This window comes from Coniophora puteana (genome assembly GCF_000271625.1).
Source record: "Coniophora puteana RWD-64-598 SS2 unplaced genomic scaffold CONPUscaffold_1, whole genome shotgun sequence".
Classification (NCBI taxonomy): Eukaryota; Fungi; Basidiomycota; class Agaricomycetes; order Boletales; family Coniophoraceae; genus Coniophora; species Coniophora puteana.
Window position 1 is genome coordinate 2,604,228 of NW_006913053.1, and position 19,524 is coordinate 2,623,751.

The 19,524-nt window shown below is 49.6% G+C and overlaps 7 protein-coding genes across 7 annotated transcripts; 2 read left to right on the forward strand and 5 right to left on the reverse strand.

Moving 5' to 3' along the window:
- Positions 1-58: 58 nt before the first annotated feature.
- CONPUDRAFT_79031 (uncharacterized protein) lies at positions 59-2,973 on the reverse strand. Its single transcript, XM_007764612.1, has 6 exons — positions 2,841-2,973; positions 2,704-2,787; positions 1,796-2,647; positions 1,485-1,742; positions 1,277-1,434; positions 59-1,223 (listed from the first exon to the last, which is right to left on the reverse strand). Exons 1-6 carry the CDS (start codon positions 2,953-2,955, stop codon positions 126-128), a joined length of 2,565 nt encoding a protein of 854 aa, XP_007762802.1. The 5' UTR covers positions 2,956-2,973; the 3' UTR covers positions 59-125.
- A 468-nt stretch (positions 2,974-3,441) lies between these two features.
- CONPUDRAFT_46337 (rhomboid-domain-containing protein) lies at positions 3,442-5,015 on the reverse strand (the record flags this gene model as incomplete). Its single annotated transcript, XM_007764396.1, has 11 exons — positions 3,442-3,512; positions 3,566-3,760; positions 3,868-3,922; positions 3,978-4,034; positions 4,091-4,169; positions 4,222-4,283; positions 4,334-4,415; positions 4,436-4,574; positions 4,626-4,740; positions 4,796-4,884; positions 4,943-5,015. Coding segments are annotated over 11 exons (1,017 nt in total), but the record flags the coding sequence as incomplete, so codon positions are not given.
- Positions 5,016-7,322: 2,307 nt separating this feature from the next.
- CONPUDRAFT_79033 (acyl-CoA dehydrogenase) lies at positions 7,323-9,953 on the reverse strand. Its single transcript, XM_007764613.1, has 17 exons — positions 9,825-9,953; positions 9,748-9,768; positions 9,605-9,695; positions 9,347-9,549; positions 9,173-9,291; positions 9,015-9,102; positions 8,939-8,956; positions 8,837-8,888; positions 8,504-8,786; positions 8,439-8,450; positions 8,362-8,386; positions 8,139-8,308; positions 8,008-8,085; positions 7,817-7,955; positions 7,729-7,760; positions 7,557-7,677; positions 7,323-7,489 (listed from the first exon to the last, which is right to left on the reverse strand). The coding sequence occupies exons 1-17, from the start codon at positions 9,870-9,872 to the stop codon at positions 7,379-7,381; spliced, it is 1,611 nt and encodes a 536-aa protein (XP_007762803.1). The 5' UTR covers positions 9,873-9,953; the 3' UTR covers positions 7,323-7,378.
- Positions 9,954-10,264: 311 nt separating this feature from the next.
- On the reverse strand, positions 10,265-12,274 carry CONPUDRAFT_134155 (NTF2-like protein). The gene is made up of 13 exons (XM_007765296.1): positions 12,113-12,274; positions 11,778-12,052; positions 11,389-11,713; positions 11,313-11,337; positions 11,241-11,257; positions 11,111-11,188; positions 11,040-11,054; positions 10,947-10,989; positions 10,848-10,900; positions 10,781-10,791; positions 10,640-10,729; positions 10,586-10,591; positions 10,265-10,529 (listed from the first exon to the last, which is right to left on the reverse strand). The coding sequence occupies exons 1-13, from the start codon at positions 12,212-12,214 to the stop codon at positions 10,364-10,366; spliced, it is 1,206 nt and encodes a 401-aa protein (XP_007763486.1). The 5' UTR covers positions 12,215-12,274; the 3' UTR covers positions 10,265-10,363.
- A 257-nt stretch (positions 12,275-12,531) lies between these two features.
- On the reverse strand, positions 12,532-15,908 carry CONPUDRAFT_161452 (uncharacterized protein; the record flags this gene model as incomplete). The annotated part of the gene is made up of 10 exons (XM_007765297.1): positions 15,297-15,908; positions 14,846-15,240; positions 14,570-14,788; positions 14,364-14,514; positions 13,837-14,313; positions 13,735-13,780; positions 13,565-13,688; positions 13,443-13,517; positions 13,255-13,395; positions 12,532-13,203 (listed from the first exon to the last, which is right to left on the reverse strand). Exons 1-10 carry the CDS (start codon positions 15,667-15,669, stop codon positions 12,532-12,534), a joined length of 2,673 nt encoding a protein of 890 aa, XP_007763487.1. The 5' UTR covers positions 15,670-15,908.
- Positions 15,909-16,166: 258 nt separating this feature from the next.
- Positions 16,167-16,852, forward strand: CONPUDRAFT_44036 (uncharacterized protein; the record flags this gene model as incomplete). The annotated part of the gene is made up of 3 exons (XM_007764229.1): positions 16,167-16,506; positions 16,553-16,732; positions 16,788-16,852. The coding sequence occupies 3 exons, from the start codon at positions 16,167-16,169 to the stop codon at positions 16,850-16,852; spliced, it is 585 nt and encodes a 194-aa protein (XP_007762419.1).
- A 512-nt stretch (positions 16,853-17,364) lies between these two features.
- Positions 17,365-18,638, forward strand: CONPUDRAFT_115520 (lish motif-containing protein). Its single transcript, XM_007765298.1, has 5 exons — positions 17,365-17,383; positions 17,437-17,504; positions 17,658-17,853; positions 18,043-18,426; positions 18,482-18,638. Exons 1-5 carry the CDS (start codon positions 17,381-17,383, stop codon positions 18,530-18,532), a joined length of 702 nt encoding a protein of 233 aa, XP_007763488.1. The 5' UTR covers positions 17,365-17,380; the 3' UTR covers positions 18,533-18,638.
- Positions 18,639-19,524: the final 886 nt, after the last annotated feature.

The window sequence follows — 19,524 nt, forward strand, 5'->3', positions numbered from 1 at the left end:
AAAACTATTTTACATGTATCTCAATCGTTCACGGTGGATTGCCCGTGAAATGACGGTGTTTTGACTTGGATTCACGGATGCACTCTATGTATTAGCATCTAAATGTTAAAGGTAAATGACTGGTATTATGGGTATACCCAAAGCAAATTCAACAACCACATCACAGCCATACAAGTGGCAAGCTTAGTCTTTACTCCAAACTCCCACTTTTGTGCACCTGTCCATAAGCTAGAGCCAGCAGTGAGGCGGGGCGGGCCTTCTGCGAGGCGATCCACCCAGCGAAGGGGCCTCGTTGGTGTATCAGGTTCTCGGGCTTCGGCGGGCTTGTCATGTTCTGTTTGTTGGGATGTGAGAGGAACACTCTCTGCGCCTGACGGATTTGAGCCAGCTCCTCTTCCACTTGAGGCAGTGTTGGACGTTGGTAGCCCTTTATCCTTCCCACCGCCACAAATCCAGCTTGTCACCTCTCCAGATGCTTGTGCCACTTGGTCAGACACATAGACGAAGAGGATCGTTGAGACAACAAAATTAAGATGTCGCCACTTGGTACCTGGCAAGACCAAAAGAACGCCTTTGGTATCGGCAGCGAGCCACAAATGGAATTGGATGATGAAAGTCTCGAGGGAGCATTTGCCTATGAATGTGTACGCCCGAGAAGAACACGACCGCAGGAGAGGGGAAGCATTGCGTAGAATGACAAAAGCGGTGATTGGAATGAATGACACGTAAGGGTGCCAGCCGTTGTAGGTGAACTTGCTTTCTTGATCTAGTTCGAAAACAAAGAACCACAGCATTGCCAGACCGGATAGTCCAACAGAGACTTTAACGGTCAATGGCCACAGAGGATGGTCGGTCAGCCTATAGTCTCGTACTTTGATGACAGCTAGTGCAGCCAACATTCCAAAGTAGACAATGTATTGATCAAGAGTGACCCTGAATGTCCACTCCCGTGCCGACCAACGGATATCAAACACATACTCCAAGAAGCCGAAAAGTAGCTGTAATGGCCACTCAGACTTCATGAAAGCAGTAAACAGACACATAGAGGTGACAATTTTTCCGAGAAGTAGGGGCATCCGGTCGTTGAACTGCGAGCCGATAGCCATCGTCGCATATATGATGAGGTACCACATAGACACCAGCGGCGCGAAATAGTAGGAAAGGTAATCAGTGTTCATCGTATAGGCAAGGATCAGCGTCAGGATATTAAGCCGAACGAGTACCTGAGAAAGATCATGTATCATCGGGAATACAAATGATTACGGGTGTTCTTTACCTGTGTGATGCGTGAAAATCCAAAGTCGGCCTTCTTTGCATAGAATGTTGTGTGTCCATATCCTGTCATGAACAGATATGCGGCAACCAACACACGAATAGGGTTGTATATCCCAGATATCTTGGAAGCTCCCAGATAATGATATATCAGGATGGCAACTGTCTTTCACGTCACGTTTGTTATGACAATGAAAATTGAGAGAACATACTTTGCATCCAGCCTTTCCATTCGTCCGTTTGGTCACGATTCAAAAAGCCAAGGTCCTTGTCTGTCCTTTTGAGGGTTGCCAATCCAACAAGCAGGGCGCACGCGTTCAACGCTGCGAAAGACCACGTGTCATAGTACTTTTGTTCTTTGTTCCAATAACTAGTGCGATCAGCCACGAAGATCATAGCAAATGCACCGCTAAATATGATTGCAGGGAGGACACCCTTCTTCATTTCTTCAAACGTTTCCCCCCGCCGACCTAAGCTCAATTAGATCAGGCCCTAGCCCAGCAGAGCGTTAGTAAGCACTCACGAGCAAGCATATATTTCGCAGGACCCCATGAGAACACGGCACACAGTAGAACAAGATATGTGAAAGATGGCCAAGGATAAGCTCTGCAACACGTCTTGTCAAAGGGAAAAGCAGGAGCCCAGGCATTATTGCAGCGGAGATTCAATAGTACATTCGCCTGCGTCTTCACGACAGAATTTTCGAAGTGAAGCCCGTCCATAGTTTGAGATGCATCTAACATCTGGTTGAAAACGAGAGGAAGGTGGACCGAAGACGTACGGGCAGTGCTGGAGAGGAGGGCCAACGGATCCGACGAAGCCGGGTGAATGCGGTGGTATAGATCCGAGTTCATGGCATCTATGTCAGAAGCATGCATGGTCTCTGAGCGCTCTGGAGATAATTTGTCGGAAACGACTTCTTCAACGGGAAGGAAAACTATCATCTCAGCGGGCGGACTGCGTGACTTCTCTACTGTGTTGAGGATGTTCTCCACATTTGCCTCCCATGCGGGGAGACCGCCTGAAGAATCTGTGTAACGCAGATACCAAAGACCTGATCCTAAAACCAAAAGAGCAGGCACTTCCGCTTCTCCCCCAGCGACGGAGGGTACTGGGTCCTTCAAGAAGTTGGTTACATGCGACGTATTGAGGTATGGGTCCCAATAGAAGTCGACCATTGTTCCGGACCCTGAGATCAAGGAATGGTCGCTATGTTTTCTTCGATCATCGGGAACGGAGGCAGGGAGTTTCGGGTCAATCGAGTGCGCGAACTGGAAATACAGTGTGCGCGTAATGGAGTCCCCAATGAAAACCACGCGCTTAGAAGCTAGGCAAGTAGAAGTCTCGTCAGGCTTGTAAGAATGAAGCATACAGCCTAAGCAACCGCGTTAGAGCATTCAGGAATACCAACAAGAGATGTGAGTCGCGCACCATCAGGTTGCCATTGCTTATTGTCCTCGTCCAACCAGCTACCAGTGTTTAACAAAGAATCGCAGTGTAAAGGGTCATGTCGGTCTTGAGTGTATTCAGTAGATCATCAAGCCACGACATGGCCTCTATGAGCTCACCTATCAGGAAATAACGCGCAAAACCAGCTAGTAATGCAGTGGAAATAGACAAAAGGCCGAGGTAATGGGGCCAAGAAGGGTGTAGGGATGGCAACTTCCTTGAGACTTGAACCATGGGGTTGCGTGAAGCAACGACCTCTTTCAATGTGAAGGGCAGAGAGACAGTATGTAATGATCGAGCAGAGCTAAGTTAAAGCAGGAAGAGAGTAGAATCGTAACTTGCAATTGAAGTTACAACATGGGTAGTGCGGTCAAGGTGATTGTTAGTGGGCACCCAGCCGCGCGCCAAAGGCAGTCGTCTCACTATAGCATCCGTAAACGTGCCATTCAAGTTGATTTGACATATTGATTGCTTATATTCACAAAACTGTCCCATAGTCGTGGCTAAGTGCTCATAGCTAAGCTAAGAGTACGTGTGGCGATAGTTATACAATGTATGTGTATGCATTGAATGAATGTCCGAGAAATTATAGTGTGAAGTTATGTTTAAAGCCGTACTGAAGCTTTTAGTGAGATGTCTTAAATGCTAGATCCTCCGGCCGTGGTATAAGTCAGACCTGAGAAATTGCGTGAGCGGGTTTTGGGATGTTGTACAATCAGACTAACCGGTCCCTTGGCAGTGATTATTGGAAGATGTGGGGATGCACGAGAGGTAGCGACAACCAGAACAAGCTGTAAGCAAGTTAATAAATGTGGATTTACACCAAGAAAGGGCATGAACAAACCTGCGTAGGGATCCGACGTATAAAAGTTACGAATAAGGACGACAAACAAGATGATTGCCAAGGGTATGGTTACGATCCTGAATCCCCACATAATGGATTTATGTTTGCGTGTTGGGCTGATCACAGGGTACAGCGCTGTTCCAACGAGGAGACCCATGCATAACCCTCCCAGGTGAGCTGAAATTGAACGGTGAGCTTATCCTGTTCGCGCATCGTAGAAAAACGAATCACCGAAGTTGTCGACATCTGGAGGAAGCAGCTGGTTAGCGACTTTAAGTCAACCAGGCATGGCGGAGACATACATGGAATGTATCCAAGAGCAATACCAAATACTAGCTCAATGCTCATGAATGCAAGCTGCCACACACGTATTTGAGCATTATTGTAGACATGGGAGGTAAAATACTTTTACCTTGCGTCCAGGGCGGTACTGATAACGCCAATGAGCAAATAGATCTACCCAAGTTACCTTGCCGACAGGTCAGTACTACATAATCCCAGCAGGAAAGAAAGCAGGTTACTCACAGCAACACATCCAAAGATTGCTCCACTGGCACCGACTGAAGGAGCCCCAACGAGTGAGAAGTTACCACCAAGAACATTTCTGTAGACACATGAGAATGTGATCCATCTGATGGTAACATCAATAAGCACACCCGAAGATTCCAGCAGCAAAGTAGGTCAAAAGGAAACCAGCGGAACCCATCTCTCTCTCAATCTGAAAAACGGGATCAGAGATGCGCCTAATTAAAAACAGGTTATGCTGACTTGTGCCGATACTGTCAATTGAGCGATCATGTTAAGGATAATGTGGATGAAGCCTGCGTGTATGAAGATTGGGGTAATGAACCTGACGCATAGGGTTAGAACTTGTCATTCATGCTTTGTCCCATCACCATCACAACTTGCCTGAACCACTGGTTCGGGGTGGTGCCATGGAATCCGCCAAATCCACAAATATCCTCGATCAGGCAATTCAGTGTTGGAGGATTCGCAGTGTCGTTCAGGCCTGATAGAAATGAATCAGTTATGGAATAGGCGAGAACGTAAAAGACCCTACAAGGCATTGTCGTAGTCAATGTGATGTTTTGGACCGCTTTCATGCAAGGCGGGAAACGTGCCCCCACATAGATCAAAGCACTCTCAGATGGACCGAGCATCGGATTCACTACGGGCTTTGTATGCGCTATTAGACTGAGGAAAAAGGCAAGGTTTCAACGATAGCTGTACCTTGAAAGACACGGGAGTGCCTTGTGCCCTAGAATTGACCACAAGCTCGTAGATGAAGACGGCGATCATGACCGCGGTGAGAGCCCACACTGGTGCGATGTCAGCTACAACGGAGTAGACTCTGCTTTTTTCCACAAATAGACCCACCCAGCACAGGATACCGTTGGCGACCAATCCCTCGTTTCTTGTCCTCAATCCGCTGTTCTAAGGGGTACTTTCCACTCCCAGTACCCAGGAATCTATCCAATGGCGACGATTTTTCTGCCACTGCATCGTTTCCGGGTGACGGTTCCGCGTAATCTAGAAGTGTCTAAAGACCAATAACCTAGGACGTAATAGCCTAGCACATACCCATGTCTTGATAATTGCCGGAGTAAGCGTCACGGCCCCGCGCCTTATCTACGAGAGAGGCGGAGGAGTTCATGTACGACTGGGGACGACCAGGATCATAGTGTGGGTCGTCAACATAAGGAGCGGAAGAATAGTTTGAAAGTCGTTTGTCGTAGTCATAAGGGCTAGATTGATCGTTCGCAGCAAGAGTAACAGCAGACTCTCGCTGATTATACTGTGACGCTATCTCCTGTGCTTCTGAGGCAGTATGCTTAGGCGAGGAAGGATCTTGAGAGGGAATGCCACTGGTGCCGGAGACAAATGTTTGAGCATCATCAGAAGGGTGCGTCTGCTCAAGGAAGGATGGCTTATTCTCCTGGGGCTGATCTCCAAAGGCATCGATAGGTCCCGGAGAGGGTAGGCGATCGTGGTGGATGGATTGAGCCATCGCTCCTGGCTACAGGGTTCGTCAGTTGAGAAAGAGTGAGAGTCTGGATGATGATTCCAGCCACAATTCCATTACAAGTTTAAGTATTCCTGGATCCGGAGGTAGACAGGTGTATCGCGAGAATTGTCCTTTACTTAGTCTCCTTTTTGCATCCGTTTTACACGTGTCGCTGCGCTCTTTTGACGCTGTGTAAAACTCCTTTACTACCGGTATGTTACCGTGTATGACCGGACCAACGCTGAAAATAGGGTTCGCTCGCATCGGTCGGGATTTAAACATCTGGTGCTCGCATGCGTTATTCCTATGTGGCCTTTGCATTCGCTCGTCCGCAGTTCTCGTTGTTGCGTTTGCATCATGCCTATTCTTCCTCTGCTTGCCACCGACGTCGTGTCTTCTGGGGATGGCGGATACCATGTCACGAGTGCCTACTTGCGGCAGTATTATGATTTCGGTATCGTCGTCGCGGTATCTGATTACACTCGGTTATGAAACGATCGTTTCTGCATAACGGTTTCCTCGTCCTCGGTAAGGTTGTTGGTCGAGAATTTTCAGTTCATTTCAAAGGATAAATTGCGCTTGCTCTGCCAGCGTCATGGAGTTTCCTATCTCGCCGACGACCGGGCGACTTGGCTGCGCGACTTCTTGCGCCTTCACTCTTGCGTTGATCAATGTTCTAACCTGCTCTATGTTTTCTATCGTTGCAAGACAGAGCAGAGGCGCTTCGGCAATATTATCCTTCCCTCTCCTTTCGTTTCGCTTCAGTGTAGAGAATCTAATGCGGAACATCGACGTCGATGTATACGGGAGCTCCTGACGGCTGAGACGAGTGAAGACGGTGAGCGTTGTAGGTTGAAGAACGCGCAAGCCCATGCCAACGCGAGACAGCGCGCGCCCGACGTTGTGTTTCCACCTGAGCTGGATTCGACGTTAAAAGCTAATACCATAAGAGACTGGCAAACAGGTACGGACACGGACAACATGCTTCGGGAGGTGTGCTGTGTCTGCGCGTAGGACGTTTCAGTGTCTGACATGGGATTAATGCACTTCGACGAAATGCCGTTGCATTTGCTACGCAATCCTTTGCTTCCCGAGGTTTGCTTGCCGCGAACGTATGATTTTCATCTATATGAACACGCCATTTTACATCCTGACGGTTTGCTGCTCCATGGCAGTGTGCCGGTATGAAAATTGCAAGCAATGTCGTTCAGACTTGACCGCCAAGTCGCCTCACATGCCAAAGTTTGCTCTTGCCAACTTCTTATACTACGGGCACGACAGCTTGCCGGACGACGTAGTCCGTGCATTAAGTGTTGCTTCTGCTGTCGATTTGACGTTGATCAGTCGCGCGAGGGCCGGTAGGATAACGCACGTGTACACGGCACACGGCGTCATGCCATCCGACAACGAAGGCAGTCCTAGGTTTATGAAAGGTAACGTCGCTGTCGTCCCTCAGGATTCCACGCAACTGCGGCAATACCTACCACCGGATTTTGACGAGATCAGGAACAGTATGTGCGTGTTATTATCGAACTGGGGGACTCCGATCACAGAGGAGGTCATTCGAAAGTGTCAACCGCTATTGGCGTGCAAGTCGATGGTTCGTACATCGATATTGTTCTTGCTAGAACACAGTCAGTTTTACTTTCCCGGCTTGTCCAGGGTATGAATTAAATCTGAAAAGCATTCATTGCATAATACACATTGTTTGAATGTGAGATAATACAGCAACCATGGGCGCCTTAGATAGGGTATTATAGCACCGGCGGTGAGAGGTCTTTGACCATCCAGGTTGATACACCCCAAGTCTATAGACGGGCGTTCTTCGGCATTTGGCGGATGGCCTGACGAACGCCGAGGTCGGAGAGGACGTCCTCGGCACCTCCAAGTAGCGAGTCGAATGGAACTGTGCGGTAGTACTGCAGTTTCCGGACCACTGTCAGTATCCGAGACGCCTTCATGACGATGATGAGGCGAACTACGTACATGCTCGATGAACTTGCCCATGCCCGACTGGGTGATACCGCGGCCACCAAAGATCTGCACGGCATCGCGGGCAGTGTCCTGTGCGCACTTGGTGCTGTACGTCTTCAAGAAGGCGATTTGTCTAGAAACACATGAGCCTTGCGGAACATACGACAGAGAAGGGGTTGCTTACCCTGCAAGCTTGGTGGATTGCTCCTTGTATGACTATGAAGCATCATCTCAGTGAGAAAAGGAAGCGACGATTTAGTGACGCTACTAACCATATGTGTCATCTGATAAGTGATATTTTCGAGCCAAGCCTGGACACTTTCCGTCCGCGCGATCATGCCAGCGATCTTGGAACGAACGACAGCCTGCGAGTGCAGGGGCTTTCCAAACGCCTTGCGCTGGGATACCCATCTAAACGACACGATGATTACGTGAAAAACGGGCAGAGAAACATGCAACGAACCTCAAGCACTCGTCGATGATCACCCGCTGGCTGCGTGCAGAGCCGCAGCACATGACCCATCGCTCGTGGTTGAAGTTGCTGGGACGATGTTAGGTAAAGTGTCTCGGTATGCTTCGACAGGGAAAACGTACCTGAGAATAACAAAGATACCCATGCCTTCCTCGCCGAGCGTGTTTGCTGAAGGGACACGAACGTTGTCAAAGGTGATGAGGGCCGTGCCTGCTGCGTGGCCGTACGAAGTCTTGATGGGCTTCGTCTCCACGCCCTCAACGCGAGGGATAAGAAGGACAGTAAGACCCGACTATTGGAAAGTAGTGAGTACCCTGATCGGACTGGACAGCAAACGTTGTGTACCTCCGACTTGACTCCTACAGTAAAGCTAGGATCATAAGTCAGCTGGCGACACAACATGAACAGGGAAGGCGGCTTACTAATCTGCGAACCTGGGCATCCGCTTCAGCAAAGGCGTCATGACATACAATAGATAACTACACACATCCCGTTCGTGATCCACTTCTTGCCGCCATTGACAATCCAGTCGAACTCCTCGCCTTCAGGAATCTCCTCTTCCTGCCCATCCTTGGGAATGGGGGCTCCCTTACGCACCTTTATGGCGGTAGTGGTCATACCAATAACATCACTTCCAGCCTGCGGCTCAGAGATGGCGAGACAGATGAATTTCTTGCCCGAGAACACCTCGGGAATGACCTTCGCCTTGAGCTCGGGCTTGCCGAAGTTGAGGACGGGAGGCAGACCAATAACCTTGCCGCCGAGCAATGCTAAGGGATGGGAGTTAGACGACATCAGGATGAAGAACTTGACAATGTACCATCACCGTACACCCGGGAACCGCATCTGACAAGCTCTTGGGTAATGATAAGCTACACACATATTTAGCAGGTCTTCTTCTCGAGAATCGCGCCAGACCAACCTCGTGGAAGTAATCGAACTGAATGACGTCATTAATAAAGCTTGGTCGACAGGGGAAGAGCGCGACTATCACTCACCTCCTCAGGCTTGACAAGACCACCCATGAGGGTACGACCTTCCAGGTGTTTGCCAGGGCCCAGCCGCATAGCGTGAAGATTGAGCTCGCTGATGATGGAATAAGGGGCAAAACATAATGAATTATGGTCAGATAGGCAAATGAACCGCTGCAACGTACGCCATCTTGTCGAACACATGTTGTGAAGGACGCTTGCCGTCGGCGTCGCGAGCTTGAGCATCCTCATAGACGTGCTCGTCGATGAACTGGCGCATAGCCTTCTGGAACTGCCGGTGATTCTACAAAACAACGCGTCAAACCAGGTTCCCTATCGAAGAAGAAGTGAGGACGTACGTCGGTGAAGTAAGGGCTGTGGAAGCCTTGAGTCAACCATGTCGGTTCGCTATAGGGAACATCGGAGATGGCGCCAGGGGGTCGGCTGATGATTTGGGGTTTTTCGCCCTTGATGTTGCCAATCTGAAGGCGCGCATACTGAGGGCGCTCGAGGACTTCGTGCCGATGAAGACCGTAGAAAGCCTCAGTAGCTTCTTTGCCAGCTACAATGCAGGGGTCAGAATGTGATGCATTGCAGGCCAACGTAGTCGACGGTACCAATGTCGGTATTAGTAAGAACCGAAACTCCTCCGGGATGAAGATCCTTGAAGCGCGACAGGTCATACACCTTGCTGTCCACGACAATCCACTGCAAACTGATTAGTATGCTCAGGTCTCACAAGTCTCCCAATAGGACTAACAAGATCGTCAGGTTTGTTGTGCTAAGGAGTCGTCAGTATGACCAGGATGCCACCATGTCCACACTGGAGGTCCTCACCTGTGCCACCTCTTCGAGACTGAGTTCCTTCATGACTTTTGCGCTCATTGTTGGCAGCTGTTGGCAGTGATGGGGGTGAAAGCGAATAAAGAGGAAAGAGGAGGTGTAAAACGGGCTCACTGTGATTTCAGCTCATCCGGCTCTGGGAATTCACATGCAATCCGAGACGGGATCCGGGTCCGGTCTCTTGATCAACGTTCAACTTCCTTATCCCCGCCTCCGATTTAAGCATGTACCGGTGAGAATTTGGAAAGGTCGGCAGGCGAAACAGTGCAGGCTCAGGCAACGTGCACAGCCCCCCACTCATCACTCCAACCCACTTGACTTTTTAGTTCTCGGCTCAATATGCTAAGCACCTTGGGCCTTTTTGGTGCTCCTGTGAAGCTAGCAACTTCAGAATCCCCTGCATCCAGCGTGTTCAGTACGTTCGGTCATGAGTGCGGTATGTGTTACATCTTCGCTCCTATCTGCTGCGACAATGATACAGGCTGTATAGGATTTGAGACATACGTCACATTGTGTTGTCGATATCTCATCCGTCACTCAATAGGCTGCCCCTCGCTTTCATGCCATCGGCCGAGAAGTGTGTTACTTGGCATACCAAACGGATCTATCGCTTTGCGGGCAACCTCCACTCCAGCCACTGGTAGTTTGGTTGGATCAAGTAGCCCGACTTGAACAAGAAGGCTTGCTTGATCCCAGTATCTGCAAAGAGATCTTTCTGTAAGATCGAATGAAGATGTTAACTGAGAGAAACCGACATGTGCCTGACGGGTGAGTCAGTCAATATACACCCGCAATCACAAAGCACGCACTCAAAGAATAGTTTATCGCCACGGAATGCAATCACGCCCACCAGCGCTATCTCAACGTATTTCCCAGTCGGGGGAATTCCAGGAAGGAAACTGTCTCTCGGTATTGACTTCAAGCCACGACGTTTAGATCAATGCACTTACTAGTCGATTTCCTAAAGCGTCGGTAAGTGTCTATGCATCAAAGAAAGCCAGGTCGTCACAGACTGACCTCGGTGTGGTGGAACTTAAACACCATCTCGTCGATGATGCGGTCAGACCCCACTGGTACCCTTTGAGATTGTATTCAACAACATAGACTGGCTCGAACCTGTTCTTGATATCGGGATCATCTCGGCGTCCGCAGGAGTAACCTAACTCATTCAGCTCAGAACAAATTGCAAAGGGCTTTGTGTTCATTTACCTTTGTGAAATGGTACTACTCAGACAAATGAGACGATAGTCCCGAAAACTGAAGGAAGATAATCAAATGACTTTATAGAACCTCGCCAAGTCGTCATAGCCAACCCCCCCGGTCATAGTGGGTATGTGATTGACATAGGGGTTGCCAACCTAGATATCTCTTCTCAGCGCTCAAAGAAACAAGATGATGAACAGCACAGACCATGGTGGCCATTGTTTCTCGAAATTATTATCAATACCAGGTTCCGTCCTTTACTGTAATTGAGTCACTCACTCTGTGCGTTTCTTTCTGAGAATTCCTGTTGACAGATGTCACAATGCTGAAAACCAACGAAGTTCATTACACTCACAAAGTACGTATGTGCCTCCCATAGTTTCTCGAAGTTGAAATGAGGGCCCAAGTATCGTCTCAGAAGTTCAAGAGTCCTAGAATGGGACAGACTGCAAGCAGATCGCAAATACGAGTTAGTCGGTGTGACTGTATCCTTAGCTGTGGCAGTGGGCGCTGATAAGCCAAAAGGGAATGGTGGCGAAGCTGCCATCAAGGGGTATGTGTATGCCTTGACCGGTGGATGCGAATGAGTAGGCAATTCATAATCGAAGCTACTTGGATCTTCGTGAGGTAAGATCAAGGCATGCAGGGACTCTTGAGAAGCTGCCAGATGAAAAGTAACACTACAGCCCATCGATATCCATCGGTCAAAGATCGCGACGGCAGCGGCCCAATGGGAATGCGCACGGAACATATCTTCCATGACTATCTTTCAGTAGAAATCCGCGAGTCGATTCTGCCGATGGGCAGAAATGAACGTTTGCCTTAAGATCGGCAATTGAAAGCCCCATGCGGGAGACTATTGTTTCAGCGTCTTTGTTGTCAAGCCCGTAAGTCACTAGACCCCAGGGCGCTCCAAGCTGGATTATATGAGTTTCAGCGTCCTTCAATGCATCGCGAAAGGAGGTGCCGGCAGGGACCGGGTAATCGATGTGCAGGACGTTGTACCCTTCCTGAGAGAACTGGAAGCGAGCTCAATGTGAGATGGGCATGATGATTGTCTATATTATGAAAGACTTCACCTGCTCGCACCACTGTGACTGGCTAGCAGGGAGCAAGACGAGTAAGGTCGGGGGTTTCACGACGGATACAACCGCGTTGGGGAACGCTACCACTGAGACCATAGTGTGGATTTGAGCGAGCTAGTGCGCTATGCAGGTTGACTCCTTCAGCACAGATGAAGCTTGAAGCCTGAAGTGAGACAGTGTTGAAGCGTAGAATACGTAAATTACCTTCAGCCTGCGACCTTTCCAAACCTGACCATGCCAGAAGCGGTATCAAGCGAGGACATAGTGTTGACCAACTTGAAAAGGTCAAAAAAGATCATGATACATAGCTAGATTTGTAGCTATCTATAGCCTGAGGAGGGCCACTAATGATATGTTGTAGTCCCTAATTACAAGCCATGAAGTCTCCATAAAATGCGAGTGAATGTCCAACATTAAGCGATAGACTGCTCAATAGGCTCCAAAGGCGACAATGGCACTGGGGTCTCTGCCTCTCCCCCCGTACTTGGCCGGCCCCTCCTAGCAGACGGCTTTCTAGTCAGAGGTGTGACTTTAACGACGACGTCGTCGTGCGATCCAAGTTCGGAGTTATCTGAGAGTGAAGGATCCTTGCTGTCATCCTCTACGTCGAGGTCGGCACTCGTTGGAAGAGGCAGTGGACGCGCCGAGGTCCTGGTACCATCTACCCACCGCAATAGGCTTGCTTCAATATCACGTACTCTCCGCGAGTGTAATGACCAAAGCATGAGTCCTTTATCGGTGGTGCTGACAGTACTGACACTTCGTGCATCATTGAATGGTTGGGGGTGGGTTGATCGCCCATGATCAATGATAGCAGTTTTTCTAGAAGATGCAGCGAGCATGCGGGGATCCGATGGTAGGAGGAGTGGGAGCATGAATCGGGAATCTAAGAGTTCGCCTAGGGCTTGTGGTGGTCTTGACGGCTCCCAGTCGGACTTCTCCGCAGATTTGTCAAACATCAAGTCGATGTTACGCTGTGCAACATCGATCTCTATCGAGCTCTCCGGTCTTGAGCTTGAATTTGGTGCCTCATCGTGGGAAACACTGTCTTCATATTCTTCTCGCTCGCGCTCACGATCACCCATCTTGAAACGCATTAGTCGAGAAAAATGAAAGGCGATTGATGAGGCACCCACCTCTTTGCGGAGAGCCTCTACACCAATCTTCACTCTATGTCGCTCCCAGTCCTTCTGAAGCTGCGTTAGATATTGAAAACACTCTTCCGTCATCCTGCCTTCGTTAACTTCGTATTTGTAGTCCCGAACGGCACGTCGCATCTAATTATCTCAGCGCAGTCCATCAATCGAAAGGAGAATTTTCAAACCTGTAGGGGATTGATGTTTTTCATCGTTTGGATTGTGGCCACTAGATTGAGGAAGTCTGTGATCGAAGACAAGCACTACAAATCATTCAATCGAATGCCCCTGAAAAGGTGATAGGGCGTACTTGTAGCCAGCTCAGCAGTTCACGAAGGGGTGCAAAGTGGGAAGCAATGCCTTTATGGAGCCCGACGTCATCAATCCATTCTTCGAGGACGGACAGGTTCATGTTGATTTGAACGGCTCTCGAACTGTCCAAGTCAGCCTCAGGTGTGAGATCATGCTACGCAGGCTTACCGACAGACATATTTTTTCCTTGATAGAATGCGGTTAAATAGCTCGCCTGAATATAAAATCAGCCTTCGTATGATTTGAGAGTATGGAAAAGCAGTCGCTCACAAGATGTCCAGTAAATTACTTGGGACCAGAACTGACCAACTAGTGCAGGATTGATATCTGACAGAACCAAGAACGTGTGAAGGGCTGTGAGGAACGATGTTAACTCTTGAACAGGTGACTGGGCAGTGTCGTTGAACATTGTCTGTATGGAACCACCCGTGGACGTCCTCGCGCGGGCTATGCTACTTCTTAGTGAGGCAAACCCTTTTGAGGGCGGCGAAGCTGCAAGGGAGGAGGACGGTGAAGGTGGTCGACTGGCGGTGAAAGGTGGAGAGGATGGTGTACCATTACGCATTGGAGTGGTATTGGGAGTGCTTGAATTACTATGGGCCTTTTTCTTGCTGCTAAAGGGGCGCAAGAATGACCACTCTGATTCGAACCGCACCGAGTCGAATTCGGAAGATAATGGTGTATGATCCAGAAGGGCTGGATTCATGAATTGGTCAATACGTCTCTCGGCGAAGCGAATGATGAAAACTAAACAAATTATAAGCGTCAATAGACTAGGTTTCATGTTACGATCGCACCAAATATAGGGTTAATAAGTTCTTCTAGCAGCTCCGAAGAACCTATCATTTCACAGGCTTCACTGATAGAGTTATCGCATTTGATGAGATGCAGTAAAATGGTTGTGTTGTATAACCAGTAGACCAAGGCGGTGATGTCTTCAGAGTCGTTCTGAAATATCTTGTTATACGTATGTTGAATTGTGATTTAGGCTGTAAGAACTTACATAGTACCTCTCCTCAATAGCATCGGCTGCGCTTATGAGCAGGTTCTCTACCCAGTCAGGGTCACAAGTGAGGCATGCAAATCGTGCCATCAGGTAAAGCGTGTTCGCTACCTGTGTGCTTCGTAAGGCAGGGCGAAGCTTGTTTATTAACGAGTCGAGGATATTTGGTAGTTCCTGTGGTGACCACGCAAGCATATTCGCAAAGTCCGCAGAAGGGGTCTTCGCAGAAGTTAATCAGAGTGAATATCATCTTTAATGCCGAGGACTCTCACGTACATAAACTTGCTCGCTGACTTCATCCTCAATGTCGGAGCCGGACGAATCGTCGTCGTTGTCGAAGTTTTCGGCATCCCACCAACGAGGTGGTAAAGATAGAATCTGTGTCACTCTATCCTGAACTGCCTTCCGCTTCCCTTTGCGACGGAGACGCTCGTCAAGGGCCCTTCGCTTCTCTTCAACCCGTCCACCTGTCCACCCTTCGGTACGCATGCTTTCCTCTAGCAGCAGGGCGACATCGTTCCGCCCGGGAAGGATGGTGTGTGCCGTGATAATATCCAAAGCAGTCAGCTTTCTCCGGGTTACCGCCAAGGGAGAGCAACCATGGGTCATCAGATGCGATATTAAAGTAGGCGGGGAATAAAGGGCAGCATGATGTAACGGCGTCCAACCAGCTTTCGTGATCAGATGTTAGGGACCTCGGGGAGATCGTTGGAGATGTACACCATACCGTTGTCTACACCAGTTATGTCTGCGCCCTGGGAGATCAGAAGACGAACACACTCCTCTCTCTCAACGTCTTTGTCCGACTCTGAGCCAAAGCCCTGGATGATTAGGCTGACCAGTCCCAACCCATCTTCGTCGCGGGCGCTGAGGTCAATGTAATGCTGAGCGTGAGGATCAGAAAGCAGGTATGATAGCAAGGAGAAGTCGCCAAACACGCAGGAGCGCGTCAGACAATGGGATCCCAGCTCCTGTTTCTGCAACGGTGAGAGGCCTGAGTTTGGGGAGAAGAGTGGTGCGAGGTGAGCCGGAGTGGGATACAGCGGATGCAGGTCTGGCTCGGGAGAGAAGTCCAGGGTTCCAAGAGAGGCTGATGTCATGACTAGCGGGTTGTACTGGCAACGTACTGGCTTATCCAAGAGGCCCAGCGATGCGTCCCTACAACGCTCAATACCGCGTTGAGGTGAGATGCCAACAGACGCGTTTTAATCCAGCTGGGATGCAGCTGAGGTTGTCGATGCCGAATGCCTGCACGACACGGGTGATAGAGTCCGGTGCGGATGGCTGCAATAGCGACACGGAGTGACAAGGACTAGTGAAGGTACGCGATCCACGTCGCTGGCCGTCCGCTACAAGCATAGAAACGTAGATTAGTGCTTACTGAAATCTATAATCAGTCCTAATTCCCCACTGGGCAACTACTGCGAACCGTTGACTAGTCAATTCTCCGACAAGACCAAACCTGCTCTTGATCGTCATGTCGTCTCCGTCCCTCAAACGACCGCGCTTTTCTCGCAGCCCTTTGCACTTGGACGACTCAACTAATGCGGAAGCTCGCTCAGAGAATTCTGAGAGCTCTGATCAAGAGGCTCCTGGCATGAGCGAAGCTAGCTCGCCAGACACGGACGCAGAGATCGCAGATGTAAAATGGTCCAAATCAAAAAAGACTCTCAAACGGAAACGACGAGCCACCGAGCCTTCTCAGTTTGGCGCCACACTTCAGTCATTACTTGACACTGAAGCCCCTTCTGCTCTACCTCTTTCCCTCAAGCCCTCGGTCAACAGGCAAAGAACTAACGCCAAACTTGAGCTAAAAGCAAAAAAGGTCCTTCAGGTCGAAAAGAAGGAGAAGGAAGATAAAGGTCACGTCACAGATGTCATTGGCGGCTGGGGAGGTGAGAGTGAGCGGGCTTTGCGTAAAGTAGCCCAGCGAGGTGGTGAGTGCTTGAACTATTAAGATAACTCTACAAACTAATAGCGTAGTTGTGAAGCTGTTCAACGCTATCCAACAATCTCAAACCGCTGCTGTCAAAGCTGCTGAAACCGACAAGGCCTCGCGCGGGACTGGAAAGCCTTCGCTGCCGGCGCCATCGTTTGATAAGCAGGTCCGAAATAAGGGCAAGGGCAAGAGCAAGGACAATATACTTGGAAGAGGGAAGGAAGGTATGTGTTGAGTTGACTAAGCTCCCTTATGCAACTTAAGTCCATCCCTATGTAGTTGCATTAGGCCAAGAGGACTTCTTCAACATGATCAGAGCTGGAGGGATTGTTTCCAAAACCTGATTAAACCTCAGCTCCTGCTTCACGCTGCGTCCTGCCAGCTCAAAGTTCTGGCCAGTCTGCGGGTGTATGCCACGCGGGTGGCAAATCCAACTGCGGTTTCGATGATCTTTGAGTAACGCCGTTGCAGTGGTAGCGCTATGCTTGACAACTGGCGCAGCGGATTCGTCCACGAATGTGTAGTCAAAACTCGCACATCTGGTGCTGTATATGGGTGCATAAAGAGTATAAATCTTTCCTAGGGATGCCGATGGCGCTGCACATCATATGAGAGCCCCTGAGTTACTGCCAGCCTGATAGTATGACTAGTACTGTACCTTATCGGGAACCAGCACAAGCTACATTGAAGATGCGTTACCTATAAGCTCGTCATAAGCCAATTAGTCAAAACTCGCGCAAGTAACTTACTGTACTTGATCAGATTTTAGACGCAAAGTCATGTGCACGCCGTGCGACTTTTTTGGGCAGCCCAACGCCTACCCTTAAGTCCATTGCGTTTAAAACGCTGTCCGTCTTGGCCCTGTAGTACACATGGTTCGTATCCTTGCTTCTTGCTTTTACCAGTCAGCCTTCTCACTTAACCCTAGCCGCCTAAGACGCTTATAGTCAAGGATGACTGGGAGCGGCGCCTGCACGAAGTGCAAGTCTCGAAAGAGTGCGTACATGATTCATTTTTGCTTCGTAGGATGTGAACATCATTGGGAATCTCTCTGAACTACTGAGTTGAGCACAAATGTTTTGTATTATCTGATTCGCCTTTTTTCGCACTTCTTCCATCTATTGTGCGTTAGTTAACATTGATCTCTAGTGACCTCAACCGGCTGATCATGGATTACCTGGTTATCGAGGGTTACAAGTCTGCGGCGGAAGAGTTCAGCGCCGAGGCTAACGTTCAATCTCCTGTGGATTTTGATAGTATCGAAAGTCGCATGGTCATACGAGAGGCTCTCCAACGCGGCGATGTCGAGGAAGCCATCACACGAGTCAATGACTTGAATCCAGAAGTGAGTAAGCTCCCCTTCCGTATATTATTGTGTACACCGTTTCGCAAGATTAAATTTCTACATGCACCACTCTAAGCCCCTATGCCGGGCGGTGATGATACACAAACACTTCAGTCTTCAATATGATCTCCCCCCTCACTCCCAAGTTACGACCTTCTTCAAACATTGTACTCACAACCCTAACTATAGATATTGGACACGAATCGTGGCTTGTACTTCCATCTTCAGCAGCAAAGGCTCATTGAGCTGATCCGACGTGGACGTACCCGAGAAGCGCTTCAGTTTGCGCAGGAAGAGTTGGCTCCTCGGGGGGAAGAGAGCCCCGAGTTCCTCGGGGAACTGGAGCGGACGATGGCTCTTCTGGCGTTCGATTGCGGTCCAGGTAGTAATACAAATGCTCCAAGCTCTATATCCGAGCTGCTTTCCCCCGCACAGCGAATGAAGACAGCGGGAGAAGTCAATGCGGCGATTTTGGAAAGCTTGAGTCAAGGTAAGGAGGTGAAGCTGGTGCAACTGCTTAAGCTCTTGTCATGGGGGGAGACTATGCTCGGGGAGCGTGCAGACTTTCCAAGGGTACGTTGGTTATGGAACGCCTCCGCATAGGCGGTGTAATCTGATGGATGAGCAGATTAATTTTGAGGAAATTTTGGATGGTCCAAAGGAGAAGGCATTGGAGTAATGGGGATACATACACACGATGACGGATTGAACAGTAGGCAATGTAGTAATGTATGTTGTAATACTCGCGGAGCTGAGTGTAGGATGAAATTGAACTTGATATTCGGTCAGATGAGGAGGGATGTAAGCTCGAGTGCATGTGCGTGTGCCATGCAGTCATGGGCGTTGCGAGGCGTTGCGCAGCTGTAGCGGGTGGTGTGCCTCGCGTCTGCCTTGTTTTCCTAGCTGGTGCATCATGTTCCTTACATAACTGCCCATCACCATATCCGAATTTAACTCTCCTTCCTCCCCTCGCCGTACTCGACAACGGCGGTCTGCTTGCCCCCATCCCCTCCCTCGATCGTGGAAACGAGTCCACACAGAGCAATGCATATCATGGCCACATCAGAGGACACTCGCTCCAGCGCACATCGCAATCGTGGCCGCATCCTCGTCGTCTCCAACCCGGACCCAGATGTCGACGACTCAGACGAAGAGCCGGCTAACACCCCCTACTATCCCCAGCAGTACCAGCCATCACCATCGCCCTATCAGCAAGGCCGTCCCTCTCCTCCCAATCATACCCCCAACCAGCGTCCTGGCAAACCTAACGTTGACACTCATTTCTACCCAAACCACATCCCCCCGCATCCCATATCACCCGGTTCAAGCAATACCTCTTCACAGGCCCCTAGCTCCACTCCTCCCCCCAGTACTCCAGGTCAGCAAGTACCTGACAGGGCGCACGTCGCTGGAGATCATCTCGAGAGGCCCGACAGCTCCGTGTCAAGTCTCCACCGTGTAACTCACCATCATCAGCGTGTACCCTCAGACCGCCATCCCGTTCCTGAATCCTTTCCGAAGGTATGTCTCGGAAAGTCTCTTCAAGGCGCTTACTGATTTACATTGGAGGCGTTACCGACCTATTCATCCCCACCCAATTCACAGGATGAGATCCGCTTTTTCGTGACTTTCGACTCCAAAGAATGGCGTACGCTGGATGTTATGGATCCC

Coding starts and splice junctions, on each gene's coding strand:
- CONPUDRAFT_79031 (XM_007764612.1), bottom strand. CDS start 2,955: ATGGTTCAAGTCTCAAGGAAGTTGCCATCCCTACACCCTTCTTGGCCC. Junction 1,435..1,484: donor ATGGAAAGGCTGGATGCAAA/GTATGTTCTCTC, acceptor CGTGAAAGACAG/TTGCCATCCTGATATATCAT. Junction 1,224..1,276: donor GATTTTCACGCATCACACAG/GTAAAGAACACC, acceptor GATCTTTCTCAG/GTACTCGTTCGGCTTAATAT.
- CONPUDRAFT_79033 (XM_007764613.1), bottom strand. CDS start 9,872: ATGAGCGCAAAAGTCATGAAGGAACTCAGTCTCGAAGAGGTGGCACAG. Junction 8,787..8,836: donor TTCCCGGGTGTACGGTGATG/GTACATTGTCAA, acceptor CCCATCCCTTAG/CATTGCTCGGCGGCAAGGTT. Junction 8,086..8,138: donor GGTATCTTTGTTATTCTCAG/GTACGTTTTCCC, acceptor ACATCGTCCCAG/CAACTTCAACCACGAGCGAT.
- CONPUDRAFT_134155 (XM_007765296.1), bottom strand. CDS start 12,214: ATGGTCTCAGTGGTAGCGTTCCCCAACGCGGTTGTATCCGTCGTGAAA. Junction 11,714..11,777: donor AGTCATGGAAGATATGTTCC/GTGCGCATTCCC, acceptor GATGGGCTGTAG/TGTTACTTTTCATCTGGCAG. Junction 10,901..10,946: donor GATCCCGATATCAAGAACAG/GTTCGAGCCAGT, acceptor AAAGGGTACCAG/TGGGGTCTGACCGCATCATC.
- CONPUDRAFT_115520 (XM_007765298.1), top strand. Junction 17,505..17,657: donor GAAGTGCAAGTCTCGAAAGA/GTGCGTACATGA, acceptor ATTGATCTCTAG/TGACCTCAACCGGCTGATCA. Junction 17,854..18,042: donor TCAATGACTTGAATCCAGAA/GTGAGTAAGCTC, acceptor CCCTAACTATAG/ATATTGGACACGAATCGTGG.